This window comes from Ursus americanus, chromosome 14, assembly GCF_024610735.1.
Source record: "Ursus americanus isolate L20-20 chromosome 14, mUrsAme1.1.p, whole genome shotgun sequence".
Classification (NCBI taxonomy): Eukaryota; Metazoa; Chordata; class Mammalia; order Carnivora; family Ursidae; genus Ursus; species Ursus americanus.
Window position 1 is genome coordinate 661,847 of NC_142140.1, and position 27,023 is coordinate 688,869.

Consider the following 27,023-nt stretch of genomic DNA (forward strand, 5'->3'; position numbering starts at 1 on the left):
GCAATTCAGGGTTGAGGTGTCAAATCGAAATCACCTGGAAAGAACTGGAACACAAACACCAGAATGCTCCGTTCCCGCCCCTCACTCTCGGCCCACGGAATTTAAATCCTGCCCAACTGAGCAGCCGGAGGCAGGGCGACGCCACACCCACACTGGGCGACCGGATTGGGACCTGGGGCCCCGGGAGCCCCCCGAAGCCCGCCCGCAGGCCCGTGGCGCGCGGTTACCGGGAAAGTCACACTTGTAGGGCCTCTCGGGCTCGAAGTGGCTGCGCTGGTGGGAGCTGAGTTTGGCGTGCGTGGGAAAGCGTTCGGAGCACACCTCGCACTTGAACAAGTTCTCCTGCTCGTGGCCCTTCATGTGCGCCTTGAGGTTGTACACGGTGGTAAACTTCTTGCCGCAGCCGCCCACCGGGCAGCCGAAGGGCCGCAGCTTGTCGTGCGACTGCAGGTGCCGCTTGAGCTTGTAGGAGGTAGTGAAGGCCCAGCCGCAGCCGTCCAGGGGGCACTTGAAGGGCCGCCGGCCCTGGCTGCTGCTGTGCGTCAGCAGGTGCACCTTGAGCTGGTGCTTCTTGGCGAAGGAGAGCGCGCACTGCGGCTCGGGGCAGCGGTAGCCCGGGGCACCAGAGCCGGGACCCTGGGGACCGCGGCGGCCCTCGGCCGGGCTCGCGGCCTCCTCGCCCGGCGGTGCGGGCGGGCCCCGGGGAGGCTGGCCGGGCTGCGGCGGCGCGGCGGCCAGCGTGAAGACGCCGTGATCGAAGCGCACCAGCAGGTCCTGGCTGTTGATGGTGACGGTGCCCGCGAGGGCCGCGCCGGACCCGGGGGCGGCGGCTGCGCAGCTGGGGCCCTGCTGGGGGCGGGTGACGGGGCTCGCGCCAGCGCCGGGCCCCACCTCCCGCCGCCCGGGGGTCTCGGCCGCGGTGCCGCGCGCCACTTCCAGCAGCACCACGAAAGAGTCGCCACCGTCCTCGGGGGGCGGGGGGCTCGGCCCCGGGCCCGCCGACGCCGTCCGGGCCTCCCCGCGCAGCGGCCCCGGCCCGCCATCTTCGGGGCCCCGCAGCAGTAGCAGGCGGCGGCGCGCGGGGCCCGGGCTGGGCGGTGGCCCGGGGCCTCGGCGGAGTCGGCCGGGGCCACCGCCGCCGCCATGTTGGGCTCCGCGTGCGACCGGGGCGGCGAGCAGCTTCGGGAGGTCCATCTTGGGCCCAGCCGCGGCGTCCCAGCCCCCGCCTCGGAGGAAGCGCGGTCCGCCCCGCCCAGTCGTGGGCGACGCTGTGCGGCCGCCGCGACGGGTTGACGCCAAAGCCCGGCGCGGAGCGCGGCCGGACTCCAGCCCGGAGCTGCGCGTGCGCGTGAGCCGCGGGGCGCCGCGCGAGGCCTGCCGGGCCGGGGGTGGTCAGCGCCGCCCAGGCGTGGCCCCGCGCGTGCTGCTCGCACCCCGGCGTTTGGGGCTTTCGGCCGACCCCGGCCTCGCAAGCTGCGATCTGACTCCCTGAGTGGGGAACGACGCTCGCCGGATTTAACAATCGCATCTTTCATCTGGGTGGTGGATTAATAATACCAGCCAATTATCTTCACACTCACAAGTGTGAGGAAACTGAGGCACAGATAGCTTGAGTCTTTTGTCCGAGGTCACGCCGCCAGGAACTGGGAGAGTCAGGGCTCGGGCACCAGGCTGGGCTCACCGAACTGCGAAGAGTCCAGCCGCCGCTGGCCTTTGGCTCACAGACCTTGTGCGAAGTGTCCCCAGATCCTTCCCCGCCACCTGCAGCCCCTCCACGGGGACCCCTGCCTACGCTCTTCCAACTGCATTTCCTACTAACCTTTGTCCCACACCACCTCAGCCCTTCTTCAGTGTTGCCTGAATTCCTCCGCCCAACCCCCTCAACCCGGGTTCAGTCTGGAATCCCTCCACTTGGTCTCACGTCACTGCCCCCCGGATCCAAATCCCTTTTTCACGCCTAGCTTCTTAAGAAAATAACACCGCAGCTGGTCCGCAGCCTCCACCACGCCTTCCACCCAATCTAGTCTCAAGAGGGCCGCCTTGTGATCTTCCAAAAGTGCAAATCAATTGTGCCCCAGTCTTTGGTGCGCTCCAATCCTCTTATGGCCTAGCTGGTCTCCCCCACATTTCTCACCACTCACCCCTCACTCTACAATCCCAGGGCTCCCCCATCTCTTTCCATTTCCTCCAGCAAGTCGAGCTGGTTCTGCTAGACTGCACAGCTGGTCTCTGAATTCCTCTGGGAAGACTGGCCTTCTGATCATGTACGCCCTCACCCAGCCCCTTATTCTCCACCCCCCCATCTGTTAGCTCTTATAGCTCTTAATTGCTATTGTTTTATTTGCCCCTTTCCTGGATAATTCATTGTCTGTGTCCCCCTCTACAATGTAGACTCATTTAGGACAGGAACTGTGTCAGTCTCATTCACAGCTATATGTTCAGAGGCTAGTAGCAGAGACTCTCAGTAAATATTTATTGATGAATGCTTTATTAAAAGTTCTTTTAAAATAAGATATAAATAGTATTGAATAGGAAGCATCATATATAGATATGAAATATGAATTTATGCCCCCAAATATATTGTTCCCAGGAAAGAATGATCTTTTCAACAAATGGTTCTGGGACGACTGGATATCCACACATGAAAGAAAGAATTTGGACCCGGACTTCCCACCAGACACAAAAAGGAACTCAAAATGGATCAAGCACTTAAATGTAAGAGTGAAAACTATAAAACTATTAGGAGAAAACCGTACATCTGTGTGACCTAGGCTTAAGGGATGGTTTCCTAGATATGAAACTAAAAGCACAAGCAACAAAAGAAACAAATTGGGCTTTGCCAAAACTGAAAACTCTTTTAGGTCAAAGAACACCAAAAAGAAAATGAAAAGACAACCCACAGAATGGGAGAAAAATTTGCAAATCATATATCTGATAAGCAACTACTACCTAGAATATATTTTTAAAAACCCATGACTCAACAGCAAAAAGACAACCCACTTAAAAACAAAGGATTTGAATAGACATCTCCCCAGAGATGTACAGATGGCCAATAAGTACATGACGAGGTGCTCAACATCATTACTCATTAGGGAAATGCAAATGTAAACCACAAGGACATGACATTTCTTATCAACTAACAGCAATAATTCTTTTAAAATGAAAAAGGAGTGTGAGAATGAAGGAAAAATTGGAACCCTCATACATTTCTGCTGGAAATGTAAAATGGTGAAGCAAGTGTGCAAGAAAGTTTGGCAGTTCCTCAAAAAATTAAATATAGAATTTCTATATGACCCAGCAATTCCACTCGTATGCATATACGCAAGAGAAATGAAAACACACACAAGAACTTGTTTGGGAATGGTCATAGTAGTATTCATAAGGCTACCAAATGAAAAGTGGAAACAACCAAGTGCCCATCAATAGACGAATGCATAGACAATGCAGCATATCCACACGATGGAGTATTATTGGGCCATGAAAAGGAATGAAGTACCGATACAGGCTACAACATGAGTGAAACTGGAAAACACGCAAGGGAGGGAGAGCCAGATGCAAAACACCACATGTTATACTCATATGTCCAAGAAAGGTAAATCCATAGAGCCAGAAAGTAGATTAGTGGTTGCCAGGGGATAGAAGGTGAGGGGAAATCGGAAATAACAGCTAATAGCTACAGTGTTTCTTTTGGGAGTGATGGAAATGCCCTGGAATTAGACAGTGGTGATGGGTGCACAACACAGTTGAATATACTAAAAAACACTGTCTTGTACATGTTAAAATAGTGACTTTTATGTTACGATTGACTCTGCTAAAAATACGTTGTTGGGAAAAATCAATGCAGAACATTGTTTAGAAGGATCCCATTTGTAGAAGGAGGGAAAACTATACCTATGTTTACATGCTTGCATATCCTTAGGAAGTTTCTAGAAAGATACAGAAGACACTGCCAGTACTTGTGACTGCTTCTAAAGTGAGGTGGGGAAGGGCACCTTCACTTAATACTTCTCTCCTTTTGGTACTATTTGCTTTTGTTTTAGATATGAGAGGGATTTTTGGTTTTTGTTTTTGTTGTTTTATTTTAATTACAGTGTAATTAACATACACTGTGTTTCCAGTGCACAACATAGTGAGTTATTCAACAATTCTATCATTACTCAATGCTCATCACAATAAGTGTACTCTTAATCCCCTTCACTATTTCACCTATCCTCCCCCTCCCACCTCCCTCTGATAACCACCAATTTGTTCTCTGTATTTAAGAGTCTAGTTTCTTGGTCATCTTTTTTCTTTGTCCGTTTGTTTCTTAAATTCCACATATGAGTGAAATCATATGGTATTTGTCTTTCTCTGACTTATTTCATTTAGCATTATATTCTCTAGTTCCATCCAGATCACTGTAAATGGCAAGATTTCATTCTTTTTTATGGCTAATATTTCATTGTATATATACACCACATCTTCTTTGTCCATTCATCTGTTGATGGACACTTGGGCTATTTCCTTATCTTGGCCATTGTAAATAAGGCTGCTATAAACACAGGGGTTCATGTACCTCTTTAGATGAGTGTTTTTGTATCCTTTGGGTAAATACCCAGTAGTGGGATTGCTGGAGGTACGGTAGTTCTATTTTTAACTTTCAGAGGAACCTCCATGCTGTTTTCCACAGTGGCTGCACCAGTTTGCATTCCCACCAACAGTGCACAAGGGTTCCCCTTTCTCCACATCTTTGCCAACACCTGTTGTTTCTTTTGTTGTTGATTTTAGCCATTCTGACAGCTGTGATGTGATATCTCATTACAGGTTTGATTTGCATTTCCCTGACAATGAGTGGTGGTGAGCATCTTTTCATATCTCTGTTAGCCATCTATACGTCTTCTTTGGAGAAATGTCTGTTCACGTCTTCTGCCCAACTTTGTTAGATTATTTGGTTTTTGGGTGTTGAGTTGTGTAAGTTCTTTATATATTTTGGCTACGAACCCTTTATCAGATACGCCGTTTGCAAATATCTTCTCCCATTCCATAGGTTGCCTTTTAGTTGTTTTGTTTCCTTGGCTGTGTAGAAGCTTTTTATTTTGATGTAGTCCCCATAGTTTAATTTTGCTATTGTTCCCTTTGCCTCAGGAGACATATCTAGAGAAATACTGCTACAGTCAATGTCAGAAAAATTACTGTCTGTGCTCTCTTTGAGGATTTTTATGGTTTTGGGTCTCACATTTAGATCTTTAATCAATTTTGAATTTATTTTTGTGTATGGTGTAAGAAAGTGCTCCAGTTTCATTCTTTTGCGTGTAGCTCTACGGTTTTCCCAACACCATTTCTTGAAGAGACTTTTTCCCATTGGATATTTTTGCCTCCTTTGTCAAAGTTAATTGATCATATAATCATGAGTTTATTTCTGGGCTCTCTATTCTGTTCCATTGAGCTATGTGTCTGTTTTTGTGCCAGTACCATACTGTTTTGATGACTACAACTTTGTAATATATCTTGAAATTTGGAATTGTAACACCTCCAGTTTTTTTCCTCTTTTTCAATTTTGCTTTGGCCATTTGAGGTTTTTTTGTGGTTCCATACAAATTATAGGATTATTTGTTCTAGTTCTGTGAAAAATGCTGTTGATATTTTGATAGGGATTGCATCAAATCTGTAGGTTGCTTTGGGTAGTATAGACATTTTTTAAAATATCTGTCCTCCCAATCCATGAGCATGGAATGTCTTCCCATTTCTTTGTGTCATCTTCAATTTCTTTCATCGATGTTTATAGTTTTCACCTCCTTGATTAAGTTTATTCCTAGGTATTTTGTTATTTTTAGTGCAATTGTAAGTGGGATTGTTGTCTTAATTTCTTTTTCTGCTACTTCGTTATTAGTGTATAGCCATGCAATGGATCTCTGTATATTGAGTTTCTATCCTGCAACTTTACTGAATTCATTTATCAGTTCTAAAAGTTTTTCTTGAAGTCTTCTGGGTTTTATATACATAGTATCCTTTCATCTGCAAATAGAGACAGTTTTACTTCTTCCTTACCAGGTTGGATACCTTTTATTTCTTTTTATCGTCTGATTGCTGTGGCTAGAACTCCCAGTATTATGTTGAATAAAAGTGGTGAGAGTGGACATCCTGGTCTTTTTCCCGACCTTAGGGGAAAAGCTCTTTGTTTTTCCCCATTGAGTATGATGTTTTTCATATAAGGCCTTTATTATGTTGAGGTTGTCCCCTCTAGAGGGAAAGGTTAAAGGTTTTTATCATGAATGGACATCGTACTTTGTCGAGTGCTTTTTCTGCATCTATTGAAACGATCACATAGATTTTATCCTTTCTCTTATTCATATGATGTATCATGTTGATTGATTTGCAAATACTGAACTACCCTTGCATCTCAAGAATAAATCCTACTTGATTGCGGTGAATAATTTTTTTAAATGTATTGTTGGATTCAATTTGCTAGTATTTTGTTGAGGATTTTTCTATGTTCATCAGAGATATTGGTAACTACAGAGTTCTCAAGATCATGAGTGTTTTTAAATTAATTTTTATAACTAAATAATTTTTTTCCACTGTGGAAAACAGTACGCTGGTTCTTCAAAAACTGAACATAGAATTACCATATGACCCAACAATTCCACTTCTAGGTAGATACTGAAAAGAATTGAAAAGAGAAACTCAGACAGCTATTCACACAGCCATGTACATAGCAGCATTATTCACAGTAGCCAAAAGGTGGAAGCAATCCAGGTGCCCATAGATGGATAAATAGCTAAATAAAATGTGGTTTATGGATACAATGGAACATCACTCAGTCCTCAAAAGGAAGGAAATTTTGATGCATGTGACAACGTGGATGAAACTTGAGGACATCATGCTACGTGAAATAAGCCAGCCACAAAAAGGATAAACCCTGTAGGATTCTATTTATATGAGGCCCCTAGAGTTGTCAAATTCATAGAGACAGAAAGTAGGATTGTGGTCCCAGGGTCTAGGGTGGAGGGGGTGGGTCAGAGCTTAATGGATATGGGGTTTCAGTTTGGGAGGATGAAACAGCTCTGGAGACGGTGGGGATGGCCGCGCCACAGTGTGAGTGGACTTCAGGCTGCCGGACTGCACTCTTAGAAATGGTTAAAGTGGTAAATTGTATGTTATGCATATTTTACCACAATACAAGAACATTTTAAAATTTTTAATGAAAAACATTTGGTGGGAATATGGGTGAATTTCATCTTTTAGAATTTTTCAGTTTTTAAAAGATATTTCTGGGGGTGCCTGAGTGGCTTTCTGGGTTAAGCATCTGCCTTCTGTTCAGGTCATGATCTCAGGGTTCTCAGATGGACCCCTGGATTGGGCTCCCTGCTCAGTGGGGAGTCTGCTTCTCCCTCTCCCTGTCGCCCTCCCCCCCTCTCCTGCTCACTCTCTCTCAAATAAATATTTTTTAAAAAGATACTTCCAGTATCTTTCATAACACTTTAAAATGGGTGAAATCAACCTTATTGAACATGTGGCAAGGACACATCTCACCCTTCCTACTGCCTGAGGTTCTCCATTGCTGCAAGTAGCGGGGCTTACAGTGAGGAGCAGCCGTGCCAGCTCATGGGCTGGGCTTGAACAGTTGTTGTTCAGCGGTGTCTCAGTCAGAGAGGAACTCTCCCAGCATGTGTGTGTAGGAAGGGGTTTTGGGGAGCTAGGGAGGAGAAGCAGCTGACCCAACTGCTTGTCATATTTGTTTGCATTTGGGGAGAAATCCCACCAGCCCAGATGTTGCTGGGTGCCCAGCATGATAGCAGGGGGAACAAGGTTACAAGAACACCTGGCTCCTGGGGTCCCAAACAGACCATGTTGGGCCACTCACCACTGAAAAAACCCAAAGGCAGAAAAATGAGTGGTGGCGAAACAAGAAAGGAATTAACTTACTGAGGCCACCACCCGGAAGACCGCGGACTAGTGTCTCATAGATTGTCTCCAAAGTGCTGGAGATAGTTCCCGGTTGATATAAGGAAAATGTGGGGTACGTGCAGGTGGGCAGTGAAGGTTTTATCCTGGGTAGGGTCTTGCTGGCCCAGGGCAGTCCTTATTGCTTCAGGGGGTAGTTTCATTCCCATTAGGGGTTGCTTTTCCGCAAGGGTCCTTTGCCTGAATTAAGAGACAAAATGAAAAGAATTTAATCAATTAGAAAGTACAGACTGAGGGGCGCCTGGGTGGCTCAGTTGTTAAGCGTCTGCTTTTGGCTCAGGGCGTGATCCCAATGCTTTGGGATCGAGCCCCGTGTCAGGCTCCTCCACTGGGAGCCTGCTTCTGCCTCTCCCACTCCCCCTGCTTGTGTTCCCTCTCTTGCTGGCTGTCTCTCCCTGTCAAATAAATAAATAAAATCTTTTTTTAAAAAAAAAGTACAGACTGAGGTCAAAACGGGGGGAAGGGAAGTCCGCTTTGAGCATTCTGATGGCATCCCTGTGGCCTTTGAATTGCCACTGTCCATGTGCAGGGCATCTCAATTTCTGGCAGGAATAGGGACGGGCTGTGGTTGGGAGTTCCAAGGTGTGTGTTCTTTCCAACATCACTGAGACAGGGAAACTAAAGAAGGGACCCCATGAAAAACTGCTTTTTTTGCTCCTTTCCCTGCTTCCATTCTTTCTGGGACCTATATGCCTGCCTTACACACACCTCATCGAACAGATAATGTGTGTCCTCCTTATAAAGGTCAAGGACTGAATGATTTCTTTGGAGGCTTCCAGCACAATAGGTAGAATCTAAGGAGAGGCCGGTGGTGTCATTATGAATGTTTTCCAAGACCACAGACTCACCAAGACCCCTGGCTCCAGGGCAGAAGTGACTTACGGAGGGCACCTAAACACTCATCTTTATTCCTGGATGCCCAAGATGACACGTGCGCTGAACCACAATCCTCAATAAAAACCCCGGACTCCAAGGAAAGATGCGACTCACTCTTTTTTCCTTTCTGGGTCTCCCAGCTGTTCTGTCTGTATGTGCTCTCTCTATGTCTGCGATAAACTCTGCTCTCACTTCCTCTCTGCACATTTGATTTCTATCCTGCACAAAGCCAAGGATCTTGGTCCTGCAGGAAGCCATCTGGATCCTCGGACCTGAACAGCCCCCATCACCACTAGTCAATTAAGCCAATTCTGACACTATCTACCTGAAGATAGCATCAGATTGCCTAGGTTATGGGCTCAGTCCTACAAGACTGCCCACCCCCCGACACACGTCAGTTTCCAATGCTTCTGATTGACCAACAATAGACTGGAGGTTCCCATGACACCCTCCTTGGGTTTGATTCATGTGCTTGAGTGGCTCGCAGAATTCAGAGAACCTTTTTTTTTTTTTTTTAAGATTTTATATATCTATTTGAGTGAGAGAGAGAATGAGAGAGTGAACATGAGCCAGGGGAGGAGCTGGCAGAGGGAGAAGCAGGCTCCCCACTGAACAGGGAGCCCACTGCCCGGTTCGATCCCAGGATCCTGGGATCGTGACCTGAGCCAAAGGAAGACACTTAACCTAGGCACAACCTCAGAGGGACATTTTACTTACCAGTTTACCAGTTTATGATAAAAGGACATAACTCAGGAGTAGCCAGATGGAAGAGATGCATAGGACAAGGTATGGGGAAAGGGCAGAGAGCTTCCATGCCCTCTCAACATGCCATTCTCCCCAAATCTCCATGTGTTCCCCAGTCCAGAAGCTCTCCTATCTCTGTCCTTTTGGGTTTCTATGGAGGCTTCAATACTCAGGCATAATTGATCAAACCATTGGCCATTGATGATTGATTCAACCTCTAGCTCCTCTCCCCTTTCCAGAGGTCACGGGGTAGGACTGAAAGTTCCAACCCTCTCATCACTCCTTGGTTCCCCTGGCAACCAGTCATCATCCTTAGGTAATCTTTAAAAGTCACATCATTAACATAAACTCAGGTGAACTTTAAAGAAGTTTGTTATGAATATCAAAACACCCTTTTTAAAATGATTTTATTTATTTGAGAGAGAGAGAGAGAGAGAGAGAGAGAGACAATGATCAGGGGGAAGGACAGAGGGGGAAGCAGACTCCCCACTGAGCAGGGAGCCCAATGTGGGGCTCAATCCCAGGACCCTGAGATCATGACCTGAGCTGAAGGCAGACGCTTAACTGACTGAGCCACCCAAGCGCCTAGAATATCAAAACACCTTGATCATTATTATTAGCTAGGAAATTCCAAGGGTTTTAGGAGCTCTGTGACAGAAATGCAAATGAAGACCAAATATGTATTTTTTATTATAAATCAAAATATCACAGAGGGAAAGAACACCGCCATCAGGGATTTCTGTGATGGTTAATTTTATGCATCAATTTCAGTGGGCCATTTTTTTAAATTTATTTTTTTATAATAATATTTTTTTATTATATTATGTTAGTCACCATACAGTACATTAAACATTGTTTTTGGGTATGTCCCTGTGGACATACCTGTGGGTAACTCTAGACAGGATTAGCATTTAAATGGGTGGCTCTTCTGCAAGTAGGTTGGCATCTGCAATCTCTTGAGGTCTCAGTCTATTGAGGTCTGAACAGGACAAAAGGCAGAGGAGGAATTCGCTGTTTCATATCTCACTGAGCTGGGACGCCTCATTTCTTCTTCTCCTGCTCTTGGACGGGGATTTACACCATTGCTCGCGTGGCTCTCAGGTCTTCAGACTTGAACTGAATTAGGCCTCTGGCCTTTCCAGGCCTCTAGCTTATGGTTCCATGGGACTGCCATGATATATATATCAACAATGTCTATCTATATAAAGACATCTATAGATATCTATCTTATATATGTATATATGTACAGATACATCTCCTATTGGTTCCATTTATCTAGAGAACGATAATACACAGAGATTCGAATCTCAGCAGAGACCCTGAAAGTGACACACAGTGGGAAGCAGGCAATGTACGAAACCAGGATCTCAAACCCAAGAAGGCACACACTTGGCCTCACCATTGGAGGGCAGTAAGGACTCAGAGGGACTGTGGCAAACTGGAAAAAACAAGCCCAGCCCCAGGGAGCTTCCAGCTGATTGCTGACAGAGAGGTGGTGAGGGCACAGTGTCACCCCACCTCTTGATTTCTTTAAGTACACGGAAAATCTGGATATTTAAGTGAAATCTTCCAACTTGTAAAAATTGATGACAAAGTCAAACATTTTTAAAGAGGGCAAACAAGATGCAGCAGCCGGTCAAGTCTGGCCCCTTGCCCTCTTTATAGGAACCTAGCTGAAAGCCTGGGGCAACAGAGCTCATCACTCAGCTGAGCCCTCCTGAACGGACCTGCGCTGGCCAGAGGGGAAAGCATCTGATTCCCAGGGCAGAAGCTACCCAGGGAGACGCCCTGACACATTCACAACCTCAGATTTTCAAGGCAACTGAAGCCTATGCCGGTCATGGCCAATTGGTTTCCATTTTAATCATTCTGAGAGAACATTTCTCAGTAGACTACACATCTCTGCTTCCTTAAAACTAAGACTAAACTGGACACAGAATCCCTTTGAAAACTATTCAGTTCTGGTGTGTGCCTGAGACACCACTGGACAAGACCTTCTGTTCCTTCCGCTCCACCGAGGCTGTGGTCAGCTGCCCCAACACCCCCCTGAGCCCCATCGTGGCCCCACTCTGGATGTCTGGCATCGTTTCTCCCTGTGACAGCAAGCAGCAGGCTGATATGCTGTGGCCCAGGGAAGTAGCCTGCTTACTGGCAGGGCTTGGAGTGGAGCCCAGAGGGGTCTGAGGCCTTTGCACATGGCTCACTGCCTCCTGAGCCATGGCCTGAAGCTGGCCATCGAGCCCTGCCTGCCTGTCCTTAGGGGAAGGTGCTGGATGGGAAAAGGAGGATGGTCCTGGTCTCAACACTGAACATAGCCTCTTTGTTTTGCCATAGGAACAGATACAGGCACCAGGGTGCTTTCCGTGGACACTTGTTGACGGACCACATGAGGATTTAGAACAGAGCTTGCTGCATACGACAGAAGCCCTACTGGGATGGCTTCAACAGATGAGGACGGCGGAGGCTGGAGTGGGGCCAGCGGCTGGTACAGCAGCTCCATATGCTGCCAGGAGCCCGGGCACCTCTGACTTTCCGTGAGTGTCCCCCATGTGCTTCTGCGGTCCTGCGGTCACAGCGGGGCTGCTGTGCTTCCAGGCACCACACCTGAGGTGCTGGCAGGGGGAAGGGGTGAGGGCAAATAGCAATCCAGCCTCACCTGTCCACTTTTATTAAAGCAACAGCTTTCCCAGAAGTCCTACCCTGTAGACTTCCACCTCATCTCACGGCCACAACTAGACCAACAGTCACTCCTGATGACAAAGCAGTCCTGAAAATCAACTATGGGGTAATGTATATACTGCTGCCCAGACAAAATTTGGGCTTTGTGAGTGAGGGGGAAGGAGGAAATAGCCACTAGGGAGGAGACAAACAGTGTTGAGTGCTTGAAGACACAGACCCCAGCTAGACTGGCCTCCTCTTTGCAGGCGTAGAGGGGGAGGGATGTCAGGTTCTGTGGCTCCTTAGACGCCCATTCCCCAATCGCTTTCTCCATTCTCTGTGTACGGTGGGTCATTGTCAGTGAGCTTCAGGGGCTGAGCTAAGGCTAGGAAATAATGAGAAGGAGGTGCGCGGTCAAAGGTGCCCTGCTTTGCACCGTGAAGTCATGGTGGGGGGTCTCCTGGCCTGGACAGCCAGTGAGAGTGTTGGGGCCACCACAGCCTGACTTTCTTCATGGCCCTGGATGTTTACAGGGAAGGGAGCACGTCCCAACATCAGTAGGTGGGGTGGGAAGGGGGGGAAGAAGAGGGCCAGGAAATTCATCCCGCCACTTGGCTCCTTTTTATAAGCTGGCTGAGAATCAAGCGGAACCTCGGTCACCCGTTGACTGAGATGCAGGTGTTACACTCTGTTATACAGCTTAGAAAACCGAGGTTCAGAGAGGCCAAGGTCCCCGAGGTCCTGGCAGGCAGGCAGGGTTAGGAGAAAGATAGGGACTGCCAGGCCCCTCACATCCACCTATGAATTTAGGAGAAAATTTTATTTTATAAAAAAAAAAAAAAAAAAAACACCCATACATTGGGACTCCAGGAAGCAAGTTTTGGCCTCTATAATCCTTCTCCAGTAACTAAATTAACATAATTTAAATAGACCAAAGTTTTATCAGAGGCTTGGCATTTCGTTTCTAAAACCTAATTTAATTACAAAGGAAAGGGGAAGTGTTGTCCAATCACTGCGTCATACACCTGAAACTATTACTGTAAGATTGTGCATTGACTCTCCTTCAATTTCAAAGGAAAGAAACATCTCATTAGTTGCTAAGGACAGAGAAGCAGTCCCCCAGTCCCCCACAATCCCATCTTCCAGCCTGGTCCCACAGCAGGGTGTGGCCATGGTCTGCCATGGATTAGAGGGAGGGGCTAGAAGTCCCCTCCCCAAAGGGGCTGGTTCTGAGGAAGGCAAAGAGTTTGGCCTGGGTCCCACTGTGTGAACCAAACAAGACAAATGTCCGCACTGCAGCATGCTCTCCTCTGCCATCAGAGGGTAGTGCTGCCTTTGGGGGTCTTTCTCCTCACTCTCTCCCACCCCACCCCACTGCTGCCTTGTGTCCTCCTCCTGCCTTGGTCTCAGCTCAAGGGGCTAGGTAGTCACATGGGGAAAGCCACTCACACCCAAAGCCTGCAGCAGCCCAGAGGACAGAGGCAATAGGCAACTGGGAGTCGAGGAGGCAGGAGGGCGCCCTAAAAGTAGGGGAATCCTTAAAAGGGGGTGCCTACTTCAAAAGGAATGCCTGGAAAAGCATGACCGTATAACTCCCTTTTCCTGGCTGCTTTGTATCTGAGCCTAGGCTATGGGTCCAGCCGCTACCAAGATCAGAAATCTGGGGGAGAGGGGCAAGAATGCAGCCACAGGCCCACAGGGCTCCTGCAGGACACCTGGTCACAAACAGGGTTCTGGAGTGGACCTCCCTCTAAAGGGACCAGGCTGCATTCTCTTGCACTTCAGGCTGTGCCAGCTGTCGGGGGCACCCCTCCTCTCTCCTTTTTTCCCACAAAGTACCGCTGACCCTTTAGGGCAGAGTCCTGCATGCCCCCATCCACCAGCCCATGGCCACCCTGCCCATGACACCTTACATGGCTTCTTTCCTCTCTTTCCTAAGTCTTTATTACCCTGTCTTCCTCCATGGACCTTCGAGCCCAGGGCCTGGCCATGTTCCTTTGGGCCCACGGCTGGAGGCACTGAGGTACAGAAAGTACGTCACAGACAGCTAGACAGCCCAGCAGATGGAAGGATAGCTGGACGCATGGATGGAAGGTGGACAGGACGCAGAGTGATTGATAAAAACCAGGCCAAAGGAAACTCTGCCCCCTTGGTAGGAGAAGGAATGGCAGAGGCTTTGAAGGGACTTGGTTGATGTCCAGTAGTCCTGGCATGCGTGGCCCCCAACAGTTCCTGGAGTCTACTCTGTGGTGGGCTAGAGGATTTGGCCCTGGACAAGACTTTTGCTGCCCCCCGCCCAGGGTTCCCAGGGGACACAGGCAAACAGTTCCATGTCTTCAGGCCTTGGCTGGCTCATTTGTAAACTGCAGACGGTGGTGGCATGCCCTCCAGGGTGTTGAGAGGCCAAGTGAGGGCTTGTGTGTGAAACTGCTAACCCAGGAGGCAAAGGCGTGTAGTGACAGGGGCGCTGTGGCTGTGAGGGTGAGGACAGGGACCAAGGGGGACGAGGGAACCGAGGCTGGCTCTTGGGTTCCCCTCATGGCCGCAGGGCCTGCTGGAGCACGCGCTCTTCTGCCACCGCATGTGGGAGGGTCACCACCAAGCCTTTGTTGTCCTGCATCGTCTGGCAGATGGTCTCATAGGCCTTCTGGTTCCCGGACCAACAGCGCCGAGCTACCTGCGGGAGGGTGGGGAGAGGGCAGGGTAGCCACTGGCGCCAACACCAGCTTCCCAGCAGGGCCTTCTGGACACACTGCAGCTGGGCTGCAAATCCCAGCCCTCGTCCCCTTCAGGGCCCCTCTGTGCTGTGTGCGGGGTGAGCAGTCTTGTGCGTCTGCCCCACCCCCACCTCTAGCGCAGACCTCCCTCTCTGTTGGCTGGACTATGTATTTAGTCACCTCTCTGATCTGACTGGCCGTCCTTCTACCCAGCCTACCCCATGTCCAAGAAAGACCTTACCTCCACGCAGGGGCACCAGGCCAGGTACCCAGGGAGCACCCTCAGGGAATCCACATTCACCTCAGCTCCGCCTTAGAATCTCTCTCCAGTCAGCTTCCTTCTCTCCACCTCAGTCCTCAGGGCTTCCCCGCCCTCCTTGCTGCCCTCAGGATGAAGACCACCCCCTCCGCTGGTTTGAGCCCCTCCAGGGACCCCTCCACCCCCACTCTTATGCTCATCCTCTCATGGGACATCCAGCTGTCTGGGCCCCTGCACACAGAACCCGTCCCCTTCCCCCTCACATCTGCCAGCACACATCCTTCCCATGACCACCTGGCCTCCCGAAAGTGCTCACCACCCCTTCTCCCTGCCTGTGATGTGGTCACGGGGAGGGGACGCCCCCCTGCAGGGCCACACATGCAGGTGCACAGCCAGAGAGGGTGAGCTGCTTGGCCTGATAGAGCTGCCCCTTGTGACCTGCCTTCAGAGAGGCTGGAAAGAAAGCACTGTAAAAGGAGGTCCTCAGCACCAGCAGTTGGGGGTGCCTTCACTGGGAGGGAAGGGCTGGGGCGGACAGAGGCTAGGCTGGAGGGGTAGGGCCAGAGGCAGGAAGACACAAAGGAGATTCAGAAACAGCCCAAAAAGATGCAGGGAGAGACCCAGCAGCAATGGGAGAGGAGACACCGGTAAGCAAGAGTGGCGGGACTGTTTTGTGGGAAGAAGGGGGCAGAACTCTCTCTTGGGTCTGCAGTCTGGAGAGGCAGAGCCCCGCCTGGAGAGAAGGCCCGTGGAAGGGCCTGGATGTGACTTACTCCATTGGAGACATCCCAGCTAAGCATCATCTTGGCCTTCTGCTCAGCCTCCTGGGTCCCGTCCAGCACGAGGCCAAATCCTCCGTTGATCACCTCACCCCTACAAGAGGCAAAGAGGTTTCCAGGCCTGCCCCTGCCTGGAGCAGAAAGACGTGCATGCACATTTGGGGAACGCTTTGGAAGCGCTGGCTCAAGGAGACAGTGTGGCTGGCCCCTGCAGCCTGGAGCCCGTGCTCTCTCCCCAGCCTAGGGACACAGGAGCCGCTGCTCTGCACTGCCTACTTGCACCTCCATGCTTTATTCCCTGCACCCCCACCCACCTTCAGGACCCTCGGCTGCGTCACCTCCCACGGGCGACCTCCTTCGCTGCGGCTCTGCATGCATCCCATCCAGGCACGCTTCCTGGGGGCTCTTGTGATGCCCAATTCAACTGTCATTCTTCCCGGTTTCTCTTTATGCTCTTTCTTTCCTTTGCCTCTTCTTTCAGCTTGCTTTAGGTGTATTTTGGGGGTCCTGATAACTTGATTTGAAGGCCGAGTTCCTTTATTTTCTGTATTTTTTATTTTCTAATGACCAGATTTCTCTGAGCACTGTTTGGACTACCTCCCCTGAAGACGTGCCATGCTCACGTGTTCATCCATTTCTTCAGTAGGAGTCGTGGGAATCGGTGAAGCATGTTAATGCTATCCTACCGTCCACGTTTGCCCCGTGCTTCTGCACCATCAGCTCTGAGCACCCTCTCCTTGCTGGCACCCCTGATCTCCATCCTCACCCTTGGCGTCGTGATCAGGCCTGGCTGCTCTTCCTGCTGTTAGCATCACCATACCCCTCGTACCCACTTCCACTACACACGTAGGAAATGCCCTCCCTCTTGTCGGCACCTGCCAGCGCCTTACTGCCAAACACGAACGGACACAGCGTCTGGCCATTCAGTCCCTGCTTCCAACGAATTTGCTCTTCCTTCGTCCTGCACCCAAAAGTGCGTCTAGTTTCCTTAGCCTCACATCCTTCAGGCCTTACCTGCTTCTCTGCCCTGTTCAGGCTCTACTGACAACTTCAGCCAGTTCCCACCAGGAAGGTGAGCAGCCCTCTGCCGCAGGAGCTAGCTAGTGCCCCCCACGCCCGGCGTGGAAGTCGAACACCTCTGTGAGTGGGCAGCTGCCCCTGCCCTGCCCTCAGCCTGTGTCCCCCGCAGCTGGGTAGCCCTGGGCCTGCCGGTAGGCTCCCATCACATCTACCACCCCCCCGCCCCCCGCATCCAGGTGGATTCAGGGTCATCATCAGTCACCTGTCAGGGGTGATGTTGGGTGACAGAGGGGAAAGCAGATGCCAGCCAGCGTTGCCAAGCAAGGACTTCAGTGTGTCCTTCGACCAGAGAGGCCTTTTGGAGATGAGAACTTCACCTTCTGTTTTGGGAGCCCGAAGCCCTGACTGCTAGAGAGCAAAGCTGCTCAGCTCCAAGTGACCTCAGCAAACCCTGCCCACAGGAGCACCCTCAGCACACTGAGCCCAGGAAGACGGGACAGTGAAGGCAGCACCACGGTCAGCAGAGGGAGACAGCAGACCATAAAAACAGAGGGGGGGGGGGGCTCAGATGGTGGAGTGTCTGCCTTTGGCTCAGGTCATGATCTCAGGGTCCTGGATCCAGCCCCATGTCAGGCTTACTGCTCGGCAAGGAGCCTGTTTCTCCCTCTCCCTCTGCCCCTCCCCTCTGTTCCTGCATGTACTCGCCCGCTCTCTGTGATTGATAAATAAATAAGTAAGTAAATAAATAAATAAATACCGAAAGCACATCAAGAAATAGCAGAGGGAGCTTATAACTTAGAAATGGATTTGTGTAGAACAAAGAAAAAAATTAGCTGGCAAGTTGAAAGTGATTTCCTCCAGAGCAGGAATGGCTGAGGCTCAGATTTGTTTCCCTGCTGTTTTTGCAGCAAGCCTTGCGGGAGCATCTGACAGATTAAATTATGTGGGTGTGTGAGGATGATGGAGTCCAAGGTGAATTTGAGGCACTTTCCCAAAAGCTCCCCTGAAGACAGCCAGGATCAAGATGTTGGTGCCAGCCTCTGGCCAGGCTGCCGTCCTGTCTGCAGAGCCTGGGGGGCAGCCAGAGGGTGGGAGCAACTTGGGAATTGGCAGGGAGCATTCCCTCTCTTGGGAGCGCCCCAGGCAGGGGTCCTGCCCCGAGCCCCTCATGTCATGGATGATTTCTCAGGCCGGCTCTGCTCTGACCCTCTTGCTCCCTGTGGCTCAGTTGGCAATGACAGGTGGATCCTGGGAGGTGACAGATCTGGGTTCGGATCTTGGCTCCACCACCAGCTCTGTGGCCTGGGGCTGTTAATCAAGCTCATTCTCTTCACCTCCAGCACCAATTCAGCAAATCCAGTGACAAAATGCCAGGTACCCACAACCAGGCACTCTCCGTCCTGGTTTTCTCTAGCCTGTATATCGGAAAGAACACACGCTCCCGTCACATTTTCCATTCATTAGAGCCGCCTGACTGGGCTACAGCTCAGAATTCTGGCCTCGAAGCCGCCCATCGGAATGTCTGGGAAGCTCCAGTGCTGAAGGACTTGGCTGTGGAGGGCAAGGCCAGGCTCAGTCTGGCCAGAACCGGCTCAGAGGTCAGTTCAGAGATGGCTGGCCAGGGAGCAGCCTTCCGCTCCAAAGCCACAGCGCCCCCTGCTGCCCCAGATAGCTAGGAGTCCAACTTGGAGGAAGAGCCCAGACCTGCCAGCCCCCCAGGTCAGGGAAGAGGGGACAGCTGGGATAGCTGCAGCTCATTAACCTCCTGGTGCCTCAGTTTCCTCATCTGTAAAATGTGTTTTCTTCTACGATTAGGTGAGAGAGTAGATTCAAAGAGTTTTGCATATGCTTGCCACACCGTCCATGTACAATAAATATTATTCATTATTCTTTGTGGATGTGATATTGTGATTTATAGTAAGAGATACATATTTGGTCTTCGTCCCACTTCTGGCACAGAGCTTCTAAAACTTGGAATTTTGTAAGTACCGAGAGTGGTTAAAGTGTCTTTTGTTATGTGAATGAGGTGACTTTTGGATGGGGGGGTTGCCAGTTTCCAGCAGAACAAATCATATCATTATAGGATTGGAACTTTCAGTCCCACCCCCAAGGCCTCCAATAAGGGGAGAGAGGCTGGAGGTTGAATCCGGGGTCAGTGATTTAGTCAATCGTGCCTGAATAATGAAGCCTCTATTAATACCTAAAAGGACTGGTTTCAAGAGGTTCTAGGTTGGGAATGAGAACGCTTCCCCGTGCCACAGTGCCAGATCCCAAACTCTGCAAGGACAGAAGCTCCTTTGTTTGGGACCTCTCCCTATGTATCTATTCTTCTGGCTATTCACTTGCACCCTTTGATAGCCTTTCTAATAAATTGGTAATCTAGTGAGTATACTGGTTTCCTGAGTTCTGTGAGCTGCTCGAGCACATCAATGGAACCCAGGAGGCTATCGTGGGAACCTCTGATTTGTAGCCAATTGGTCAGCATCTGAAGTGGGGGCATCCTGCTGGGACTGAGCCCTTACCCTGTGCGATCTGGTGCTGTCTCTGAGCAGATAGTGTCATATTGAGTTGAATTGTGGACACCAAGGGGGTGTCGGAGAACTGCCTGGTGGTGCGGGAAAGCCCCTGCATGTTAGAATTAGGGGTGCAGAATGATAGCAGACCTCCTCATGATGGAACTGCCACTGTCAACCAGGATAAGACCCTCCCACAAATCCCAATCTCCTCATGGCACAGACTGGAAACAGGCCTGGCAAGGCAGACCTTGAGCTTGGGACCCAGGAGAGCCCAGAATCCATCTCCTGTCTCCCAGCCCAGCTGCCCAGGGCACGTCCGTGGAGAAGGCCTAGGCCAGGACAGCACTGAGAATTCCTGAGAAAACATCTGTGATAGCAAAGGGAAAACTGACACGATAAAGGGTAGGTACGGTTCTTACAGCCTTTGTATCCTGTGTGACAGGTGAGACCCTGAAAGGTAGAGTGGCTCGGTCATGTCCTGTGATTCCCAGCTCACAGGAGGAACACATTACAGCAAAGCCCCTAGCAGAGGGAGCTCAGGGGAGGCAGGGCCCAGGGCCCTTGAGGGAATTCCTGAGACCTCTACACCAGCCCACACCCACAGCACCCAGTCCTCTAAAAACCTTACCAGCCGACACCCCCGCCATTGTGAAGAGCGACCCAGGTGGCACCTCGAAAGGCATCTCCCACGAAGTTCTGCACAGCCATGTCTGTGGAAACAGAGGCCACCACCCATCGTTCCCTGAATGAGGTGGCCTGGGGGACCAGGCCAGGCTCTGAACAGGGCGACGATGGACTGCGTGGGGCCTGAGGACAGGGAAGTAGGGACAGACTTTAGAAACAGCAACAATTTATGTTTGCAGAGCCAAGCAAAGCTGGAGTACTGACAAGTGCTCGAGTACTCACTGTTATCCTTCTGCATACAGTTACGCTCCCCAGCACCGAATGCCAGATAAAGTGCTCCAGAAGCAGAAAGAACAATAGAATTAAAGGGGGTGGTGGTACTGATTTTAGCTCATGGATGCAGAGAGCCAAAGAGAATCACTCCCACCCTTAAAACAACAACAACAACAACGAAATAAGGGTGGAGGGCAAGCTACAGATTAGTGATTGTCCTTGACCCCAACAGGGAACTGAGCTCCCAGGGCAACTAACTAATGACAATCGGGGAGAGGCAGGCGCTTGCACAGAGAAACGGAACCCAGGCTGGTCACCTTCCATGTGTGTCTAACAAATTGCTAAAGGACAAGCATGAGCTTGCCTGAAACCTTGAGGCCTCTGGGACACTGCCTGTCGGAGTATAAGGGGTATAAAGGGGTGTGCATGTCCTAGCAGGCTCTCTCTCCAAAAACAGGGCTGGGTGCTGCCAGAGAAGGTCAGGGAGAATCCTAAGAACACTCTCCTCCTTATACTGGGCTGTGAAATGCAAGAAGTGCAGCTCTAGAACCTGATAAAGGCAGGAAACATTCTCCTCTCTGGCCTCCTGAGATGTCACAGCCCAGCCATGTCTTGGCTTTAGCTTACTGAATCTGATTTCAGACTTCCAACCTTCAGAACTGTGAAAGAATACATCTGTGTTGTTTTAAGTCATTAGGTTTGTGGTACCTTGTTACAGTGGCCATAGATATGAATATAAACTATATTCATGTCAGAAAATTTCAGAGCAAGGAATATTATTAGGGACAAAGAGGAACATTACATAATGATAAAGATGTCAGTTCTCCAAGAAGACATCAGAAACTGAAATGAGTGTGCGCCTAACAGCATAGGTTTAAAATACTTGGAGCGAAGATGGATAAGACCTGAAACATGAAATAGATCCGCAAACGCAGGTGGAGACCTCACCACTCTCTCTCTTTCTGCCTAACAATTAGGCAGAAAATCAGTAAGGATCCAGATGACCAGAACAGCATTATCAACCAACCCGACCTAGCCAACATCTGTAGAACCCACCAAATAACGGCAGAACATATGTTCTTCTCATGTGCACCAAGATAGACCATCTTCTGGCCACAAAACAACCCTTAACAAATTTAGAAGAAAAGAACAAATACAGAGTACGTTCTCAGACTATATGGAATGAAACCTGAAGTCAGTAACAAAGATATCTAAAAAATCTCCTAAAACGTGGAAACTTAAAAAGATACTTCGAGGGGTGCCAGGGTGGCGCAGTCAGTGCAGCATTCTACTCTCAATTTCAGCTCGGGTCATGATCTCAGGGTCCTGAGACTGAGCCCTGTTTTGAGCTCCACACAAGCATGGAACCTGCTTAAGATTCTCTCTCTCTTTCTCTTTCTCTCTCTCTCTCTCTCCCTCTGCCCCTCCTCCTCACTCATTCTCTCTCTCTCTAAAAAAAAAAATAATAATAATAAATTAATTAAAAAGCTACTTCAAGTAACCAATGGATCCAAGAGGAAAACTAACAAATATTTTGAAATAAATGAAAAGAGAAATATATAAAAATTTGCAGGATGTAACTAAAGCAGTGTTTAGAAGGAAATTTAGAGCATAAATACTTATATTAGGGGGAAAAAAGGTTTCAAATCAGTAACCTCAGTTTCTGCCTTATGAAGTCAGAGGAAGAAGAGCAGGTTAAACCCAAAGCCAGTAGAAGGAAGGACATACTAAAGATTAGAGCAGAAATCAATGAATTTGGAAGCAGAAAAGCAATAGAAAAAAATGAATGAAACTAGAAGCTTCTTTTTTGGGGAAGATCAATAAAGCTGATAAATTTCTAGCCAGACTGATCAAGAAGAAAGAAAGAAGACACAAAAGACTGATATCAAGAATGACAAAGGAGACATCACAACTGACTCCACAGACATTAAAAAGATAAAGGACTACAACTCTATACTATAAATTTGATAACTTACATGAAATATATCAACTCCTTGAAAAAAAGTGATACAGTTGGGGTTCCTGAGTGTCCTTGGGATCCTTCTTTGGGATCCCATCCGTAATGGAAGGAGCCCCCAAGTGCTGGGAATGAGCAAGCTACTCCAGGCCTAGAACCCGCCAGCCTATATGATGATTGTAATTGTAGCAGGTTTCGAAGCAGAACAGTAACGGCAGCTGTAGCAGATAACCTCATTGAACGCTGGCCGCAAGACACTGACCTAATGCCGCACATGTATGAATTCATCTCATTCTTTACAACAAGCCTCTGAAGTAGGTACTATTGTTATTTCCATTTTACAGATGAGGAAAGTGAGGTTCAGAGACTTTAAGTGCCTTGCTGAAGTGACAGGGTCAGGTGCACACCCAAGTCTAGGACATCCAACTGTCCCATTTTGCCTGACACTAGCCCAATTTAAAAACCAGAAATCCCAGGTCCCAGAAACCCCTGTGTGCTGGGCTGGTCACCCTATGCCAAGTCTCTCAGAGGCCAGAACATTTTTTCCATCATTATGACTGATGGAAATGAATCAATTGACTTTTAAACAAAATCAAATCTAACGTTAAAAATTTTTTTAAAAATGTTTGTCTTCCTCACCTGCACAGAAGGCAGAGCCATCATAAATGTTGGAGGTCTCCCTAAAGGGGCTGTCTGTGCCACTCACATCATGGTGGTCTCGGCTCAGGACCACTGGTGCCTGCAGCAGGGAAGGATGTGAGATGTCAGCCCACAGTGTCTACCACAGCTGCCTGGCACACACCAGAAGCCATCCAGATCCTTCCCCCGGACATAGACCTTCTTCAACAAGAGGAAGCATGGATGTTTCTGATGGCTTCCTGCAGCTACTAAGAGATTCCACAGATGTGGGTGCTTTCTATACGCACAGGCCACCCACGTGCTATGCCTGTGTGGGCTCACCGGGCAGTCTCAATGACTCTATCCAGGTAGGTATGCCTGTTACCATGCCTGTTTTATAGACAGGAAAACTGAGGTCCAGTGAGGAGAAGAAACTTGCCCAATGCCATAGAGCTGGTAACTGGGCAGCCTGGGATTTAAATCCACACACAGTATACTGGAGTCTGGGCTTTCCCTTGAGTCTGAGCTCTAAGGAAAGGGGGAGACAGCCCAGGGGTGCTGGGTGGATGCTTCCTCTCTGGGCCTTGGTTTTCTGGACAAGGAAATCACTAAGATCCTTTCTGTGCTGCCATTCTCTGTGAGGACAGAGACTTTTCACATGGTGAGAGCACAGGGGGGTTGATTTTTCAAATGCATGTGTTGGCAACTCTTCCTGTTCCCCAAAGATCTCAGGCCGCTTGGGGTCTGTGATGTGCTGTCAGGCAGCTCTGCAGCTCTGCGTCCCCAGGATGGAATACAGCGCAGCCCTGGGGAAGGTTGAGTGGGGCCGTGGTTAAGGAGAGGTCAACGGGGCTCCTCTGTGCCAGGCACAGGGCGGTTCCATTACAAAAAACAAGTTCTAACTGGCACAACTGAACGGTAGAGGTGAAGGAGCTGGGGCAAAGGGGAACGTTCCATGCCCACAAGCATGAGGTGAGTGCTAGCCTGGGCCAGCTGCACCTGCCTCTTGGCTGCCCCAGGAGGGCAGCGCCGCCCGGCTGCCACTCTTCCCAGCACCAGCCTGGGACCCTTCTTGAGTGTCTCACAAAGGAACTAGGGCTGGCCCCATGAGTGTCGCTCTTCCCAGCCCTCCCAGCAGTCATAGGATTTCACAGGCTCCCTGCGTATGAGGCGGTGCCTTGCTGAAAGGGGAATTGCCCATTGCTCTGAATTAAGAGGCCCTCTTCTCCTTTCCTTGAACAGGCCAAGCTGCTCTTCATATTTGCTCTGAACTGCCAACCCTCAGGGATTCTAGCACCTTCCAGATATTTAGGTCTCGGTTCTACATCAGCAACTCAGAAGGCCTGTTCTGACCACCACATCGAAAGTCACCACTCATTCCCAGCCCTTCGCCCCCTCCTTGCCACTTCTACCCCACACCCCCATTCACTTTCTTCCCATGTTCTTCATCATCTGAAGTTGCCTCTGAATTTACGCCTTCATCCTGCATGGTCAGTTTCCCTTCCCTAGTGAGTGGATGAGGCCCAGGCCCTGTCTATTTTGTTCTCTGCCACATGGTCCCCAGTCCTTTAGAACAAGGCTGGCATGGAGGAGGTGTTGTCAAATGTGGAAGGAATGATTCAGACACCCAGCTCTCCGTGACCACCAGCCAGCCGACTGTAGCCCGGATGTGAGCGTGCCGAGAGAGCCGTCCTGGCGGAGCTGCCCAGCCCTCCTCTGGACACGCCGAGCAGGTGCTCTGGCAGCGCTCCATGAGAGGGGCTGGGGCTGCTGTCCTCGCCGCCACCAGGACAGGCGTCACGTTCATCCAACCTGATCTCCCCTTCACGTCTGATCATTAATACTGGCACTCCCAAACACAGGGACGCCAGCAAGAACTCTGCGGCTTGAGCCTACGGAACAGGAGCAAGACGGCCCTCCAAATGAGTGTCCCCAGAGCTCCATGTCCTCTGTGGTGGGACAGCTGACTGGGAGGAAAATGGGGGGAAGCCAGGGAAGTTGTCACAGTTTATACAAAGATAATTTAAAAAAAAAAGAATTCAAGAAAGATGAATCACTCAATCCTCATATCTAGGCTTTGAGGTTAACATTATTCTCTTCTCACAGAAGATGGCACCTGAGGCTCAGAGAGAGCACCTGATCGCCCAAGCTCACACAGCAGGGAACACGTCAAAGGCTGGGTCACTCCTGCTCCCCAGTTATCTGCCCCCCACCTGACACAAACACAGGGCTCGGGGCCTTGGGGCTGTGCGGTCCCTGATGGGAAGGAGACTAGGGGAGGCCTCCTGCCTGCAGCACAGGACGCGTCACCTTGATCTTGCCACGGGCGATGGCTCGGTTGAAGGCCACGGCGATGGCCACACGGCCTTTCTGGTCTGAGTACAGGATCCTCGCCTGGGACCCCACCACCTGTGGGGAAAAGGGAGCGAAGAGGCACGTCGGTGACCTAGTGATACACGGGGGAGGCTTGGGTGACAGGTCCGCCAGCAGCCAGGTAGTCCCCTCGAGGGAGGTCGTGGAGGACCCCGAGGTGTGTGATAGCTCTAGTCTGCTGGCCTGAGGCGGGCCCTCACCTCCAGCCCGCCAGGCCGCCATGCCAACCCCCTGCGTGTCCGCATGCAGTCTGGGCCCCCAGGCGTCCCTCTGGGATCTAGCGCCTCAGGGCTTAACCCCGGGAGGGGTCTCCAACACCCTAACCCCTTTCCATAAAAATAACATTAACACCGCCTAATGCAATTCTGGATTATGCCTGGCACAGCCCCCAGTACTCTGCACACCGTCGCTCACTGGTGGGTTAATGAGGAAGGTACTATTATTCTCATCCTAGGTTCCACTGTACAGATGAGAACACCAGGACGCAGAGGCTGAGCCGCCTGCCCACGACCATCTGGGCGGTAGGTGGCACAGCCGAGCGCCTGTGGACGGACACACCGGGACCAGCCCCTCTGGAGGATAAGACAGGTCACTCCCAGGAAACGGAAACTGCAGCAAGTAAAAAGGAATTCCTGTCTGGCACAGTGGTTCTCAACCAGGATGACATGGGGCAACGCCTGGAGACATGTTTGGGTGCTGCCAGCATGGGAGGGGTGCTGCTCAACACCCCGCGACGCCCGCCATGACAGGAAGTTATCCAGCCCCCAGGCACTCGTGCAGATATTTGCACCCCCATGTTCACAGCGGCATTACTGACAATAGCTACAGTGTGGAAGCACCCAGGTGTCCACTGACGGATGAACAGATAAGCAAAATAGATACATTCTATGCTGACGATGAAATATTATTCAGCCTTGAAAAGGAAGGGAATTCTGACACACGCTACAGCGTGGATGGACGTTGAGGACATCGTGCTGAGTGAAAGAAGCCAGTCCCAGAAGGACAAATACTGCATGATCCCACTTACGTGAGGTCCCTAGAGCTCAAGTACACAGAGACAGAAAGTAGGGTGGTGGCTGCTGGGGGCTGGGGGAGGGGAATAGGGAGCTGTGTTTCATGGGGACAGAGTTTCAGCAGGGGAAGATGAAGAAGTCGAGACACAGATGGTGGTGACCGTTGCACACGATATAAGTGTACTTAAGGTCACGAGTTGTACCTTAAAAATGGTTAAAACGGAAAATTTTACGATAATGTGTCTGTTGCCACAACTGAAAAAAAAAATGATTTGGCCCCAAATGTCAGTAGTGCCGAGGCTAAGCAACCCTGGATTCTCCAAAGAGGATGTAGGTGTGTCCCTCAGCTGCCTGGCTACTCGTCCTGGAACGGGGAGGAAGGTTCAGGAGAGGGTGATGGAGCCAGCCGCACCCCTGACCGTGAGCCTGAAAGCAGAGCTCAGGCCGGGCCGCCACGCCGGCCTGCACGGTCAGGAGAGCCGCTTCTTCGTTGCACATGGCTGCGATTGAACGGCCTTACTTTACTCCCGCCGGCTGCCTCAAAGCCCTGTGGGAAGGACTGTAGTAGAAATCAGCACTGCGGAGATTTTCTGATGTCTTAGATCCAGAAAAAGAAAATCGAGGAGGAACTGGCATAGGATTGCCAGCTCCG

General features: G+C 50.2%; 2 protein-coding genes and 1 long non-coding RNA gene across 6 annotated transcripts in view; 1 reads left to right on the top strand and 2 right to left on the bottom strand.

Moving 5' to 3' along the window:
* Nucleotides 1–1,278, bottom strand: part of ZXDC (ZXD family zinc finger C) — a 40,134-nt gene extending 38,856 nt beyond the window's left edge. The window contains exon 1 of one of the 2 annotated variants that reach the window (XM_045812303.2): nt 228–1,278. In XM_045812303.2, coding sequence (XP_045668259.1) covers nt 228–1,194 — 967 coding nt within the window. In that variant the 5' untranslated portion in view covers nt 1,195–1,278. The remainder of the gene's footprint in view (nt 1–227) is intronic. The other variant, XM_045812302.2, reaches the window with a different exon arrangement.
* A 71-nt stretch (nt 1,279–1,349) lies between these two features.
* Nucleotides 1,350–18,887, top strand: LOC123801997 (uncharacterized). Its single transcript, XR_006782394.2, has 4 exons — nt 1,350–2,264; nt 2,591–2,715; nt 11,899–12,098; nt 16,549–18,887. It is a non-coding gene; the product is annotated as an uncharacterized LOC123801997 (long non-coding RNA).
* Nucleotides 13,024–27,023, bottom strand: part of UROC1 (urocanate hydratase 1) — a 41,181-nt gene continuing 27,181 nt past the window's right edge. For 2 of the 3 annotated variants that reach the window (XM_045812346.2, XM_045812348.2), the window contains 5 exons: nt 25,296–25,394; nt 23,007–23,106; nt 20,142–20,223; nt 15,972–16,071; nt 13,024–14,899 (listed from right to left, as the gene is read on the bottom strand). In XM_045812346.2, coding sequence (XP_045668302.1) covers nt 14,759–14,899; nt 15,972–16,071; nt 20,142–20,223; nt 23,007–23,106; nt 25,296–25,394 — 522 coding nt within the window. In that variant the 3' untranslated portion in view covers nt 13,024–14,758. Of the gene's footprint in view, nt 14,900–15,971; nt 16,072–20,141; nt 20,224–23,006; nt 23,107–25,295; nt 25,395–27,023 lie in introns of those variants that run through there. The other variant, XR_015726581.1, reaches the window with a different exon arrangement.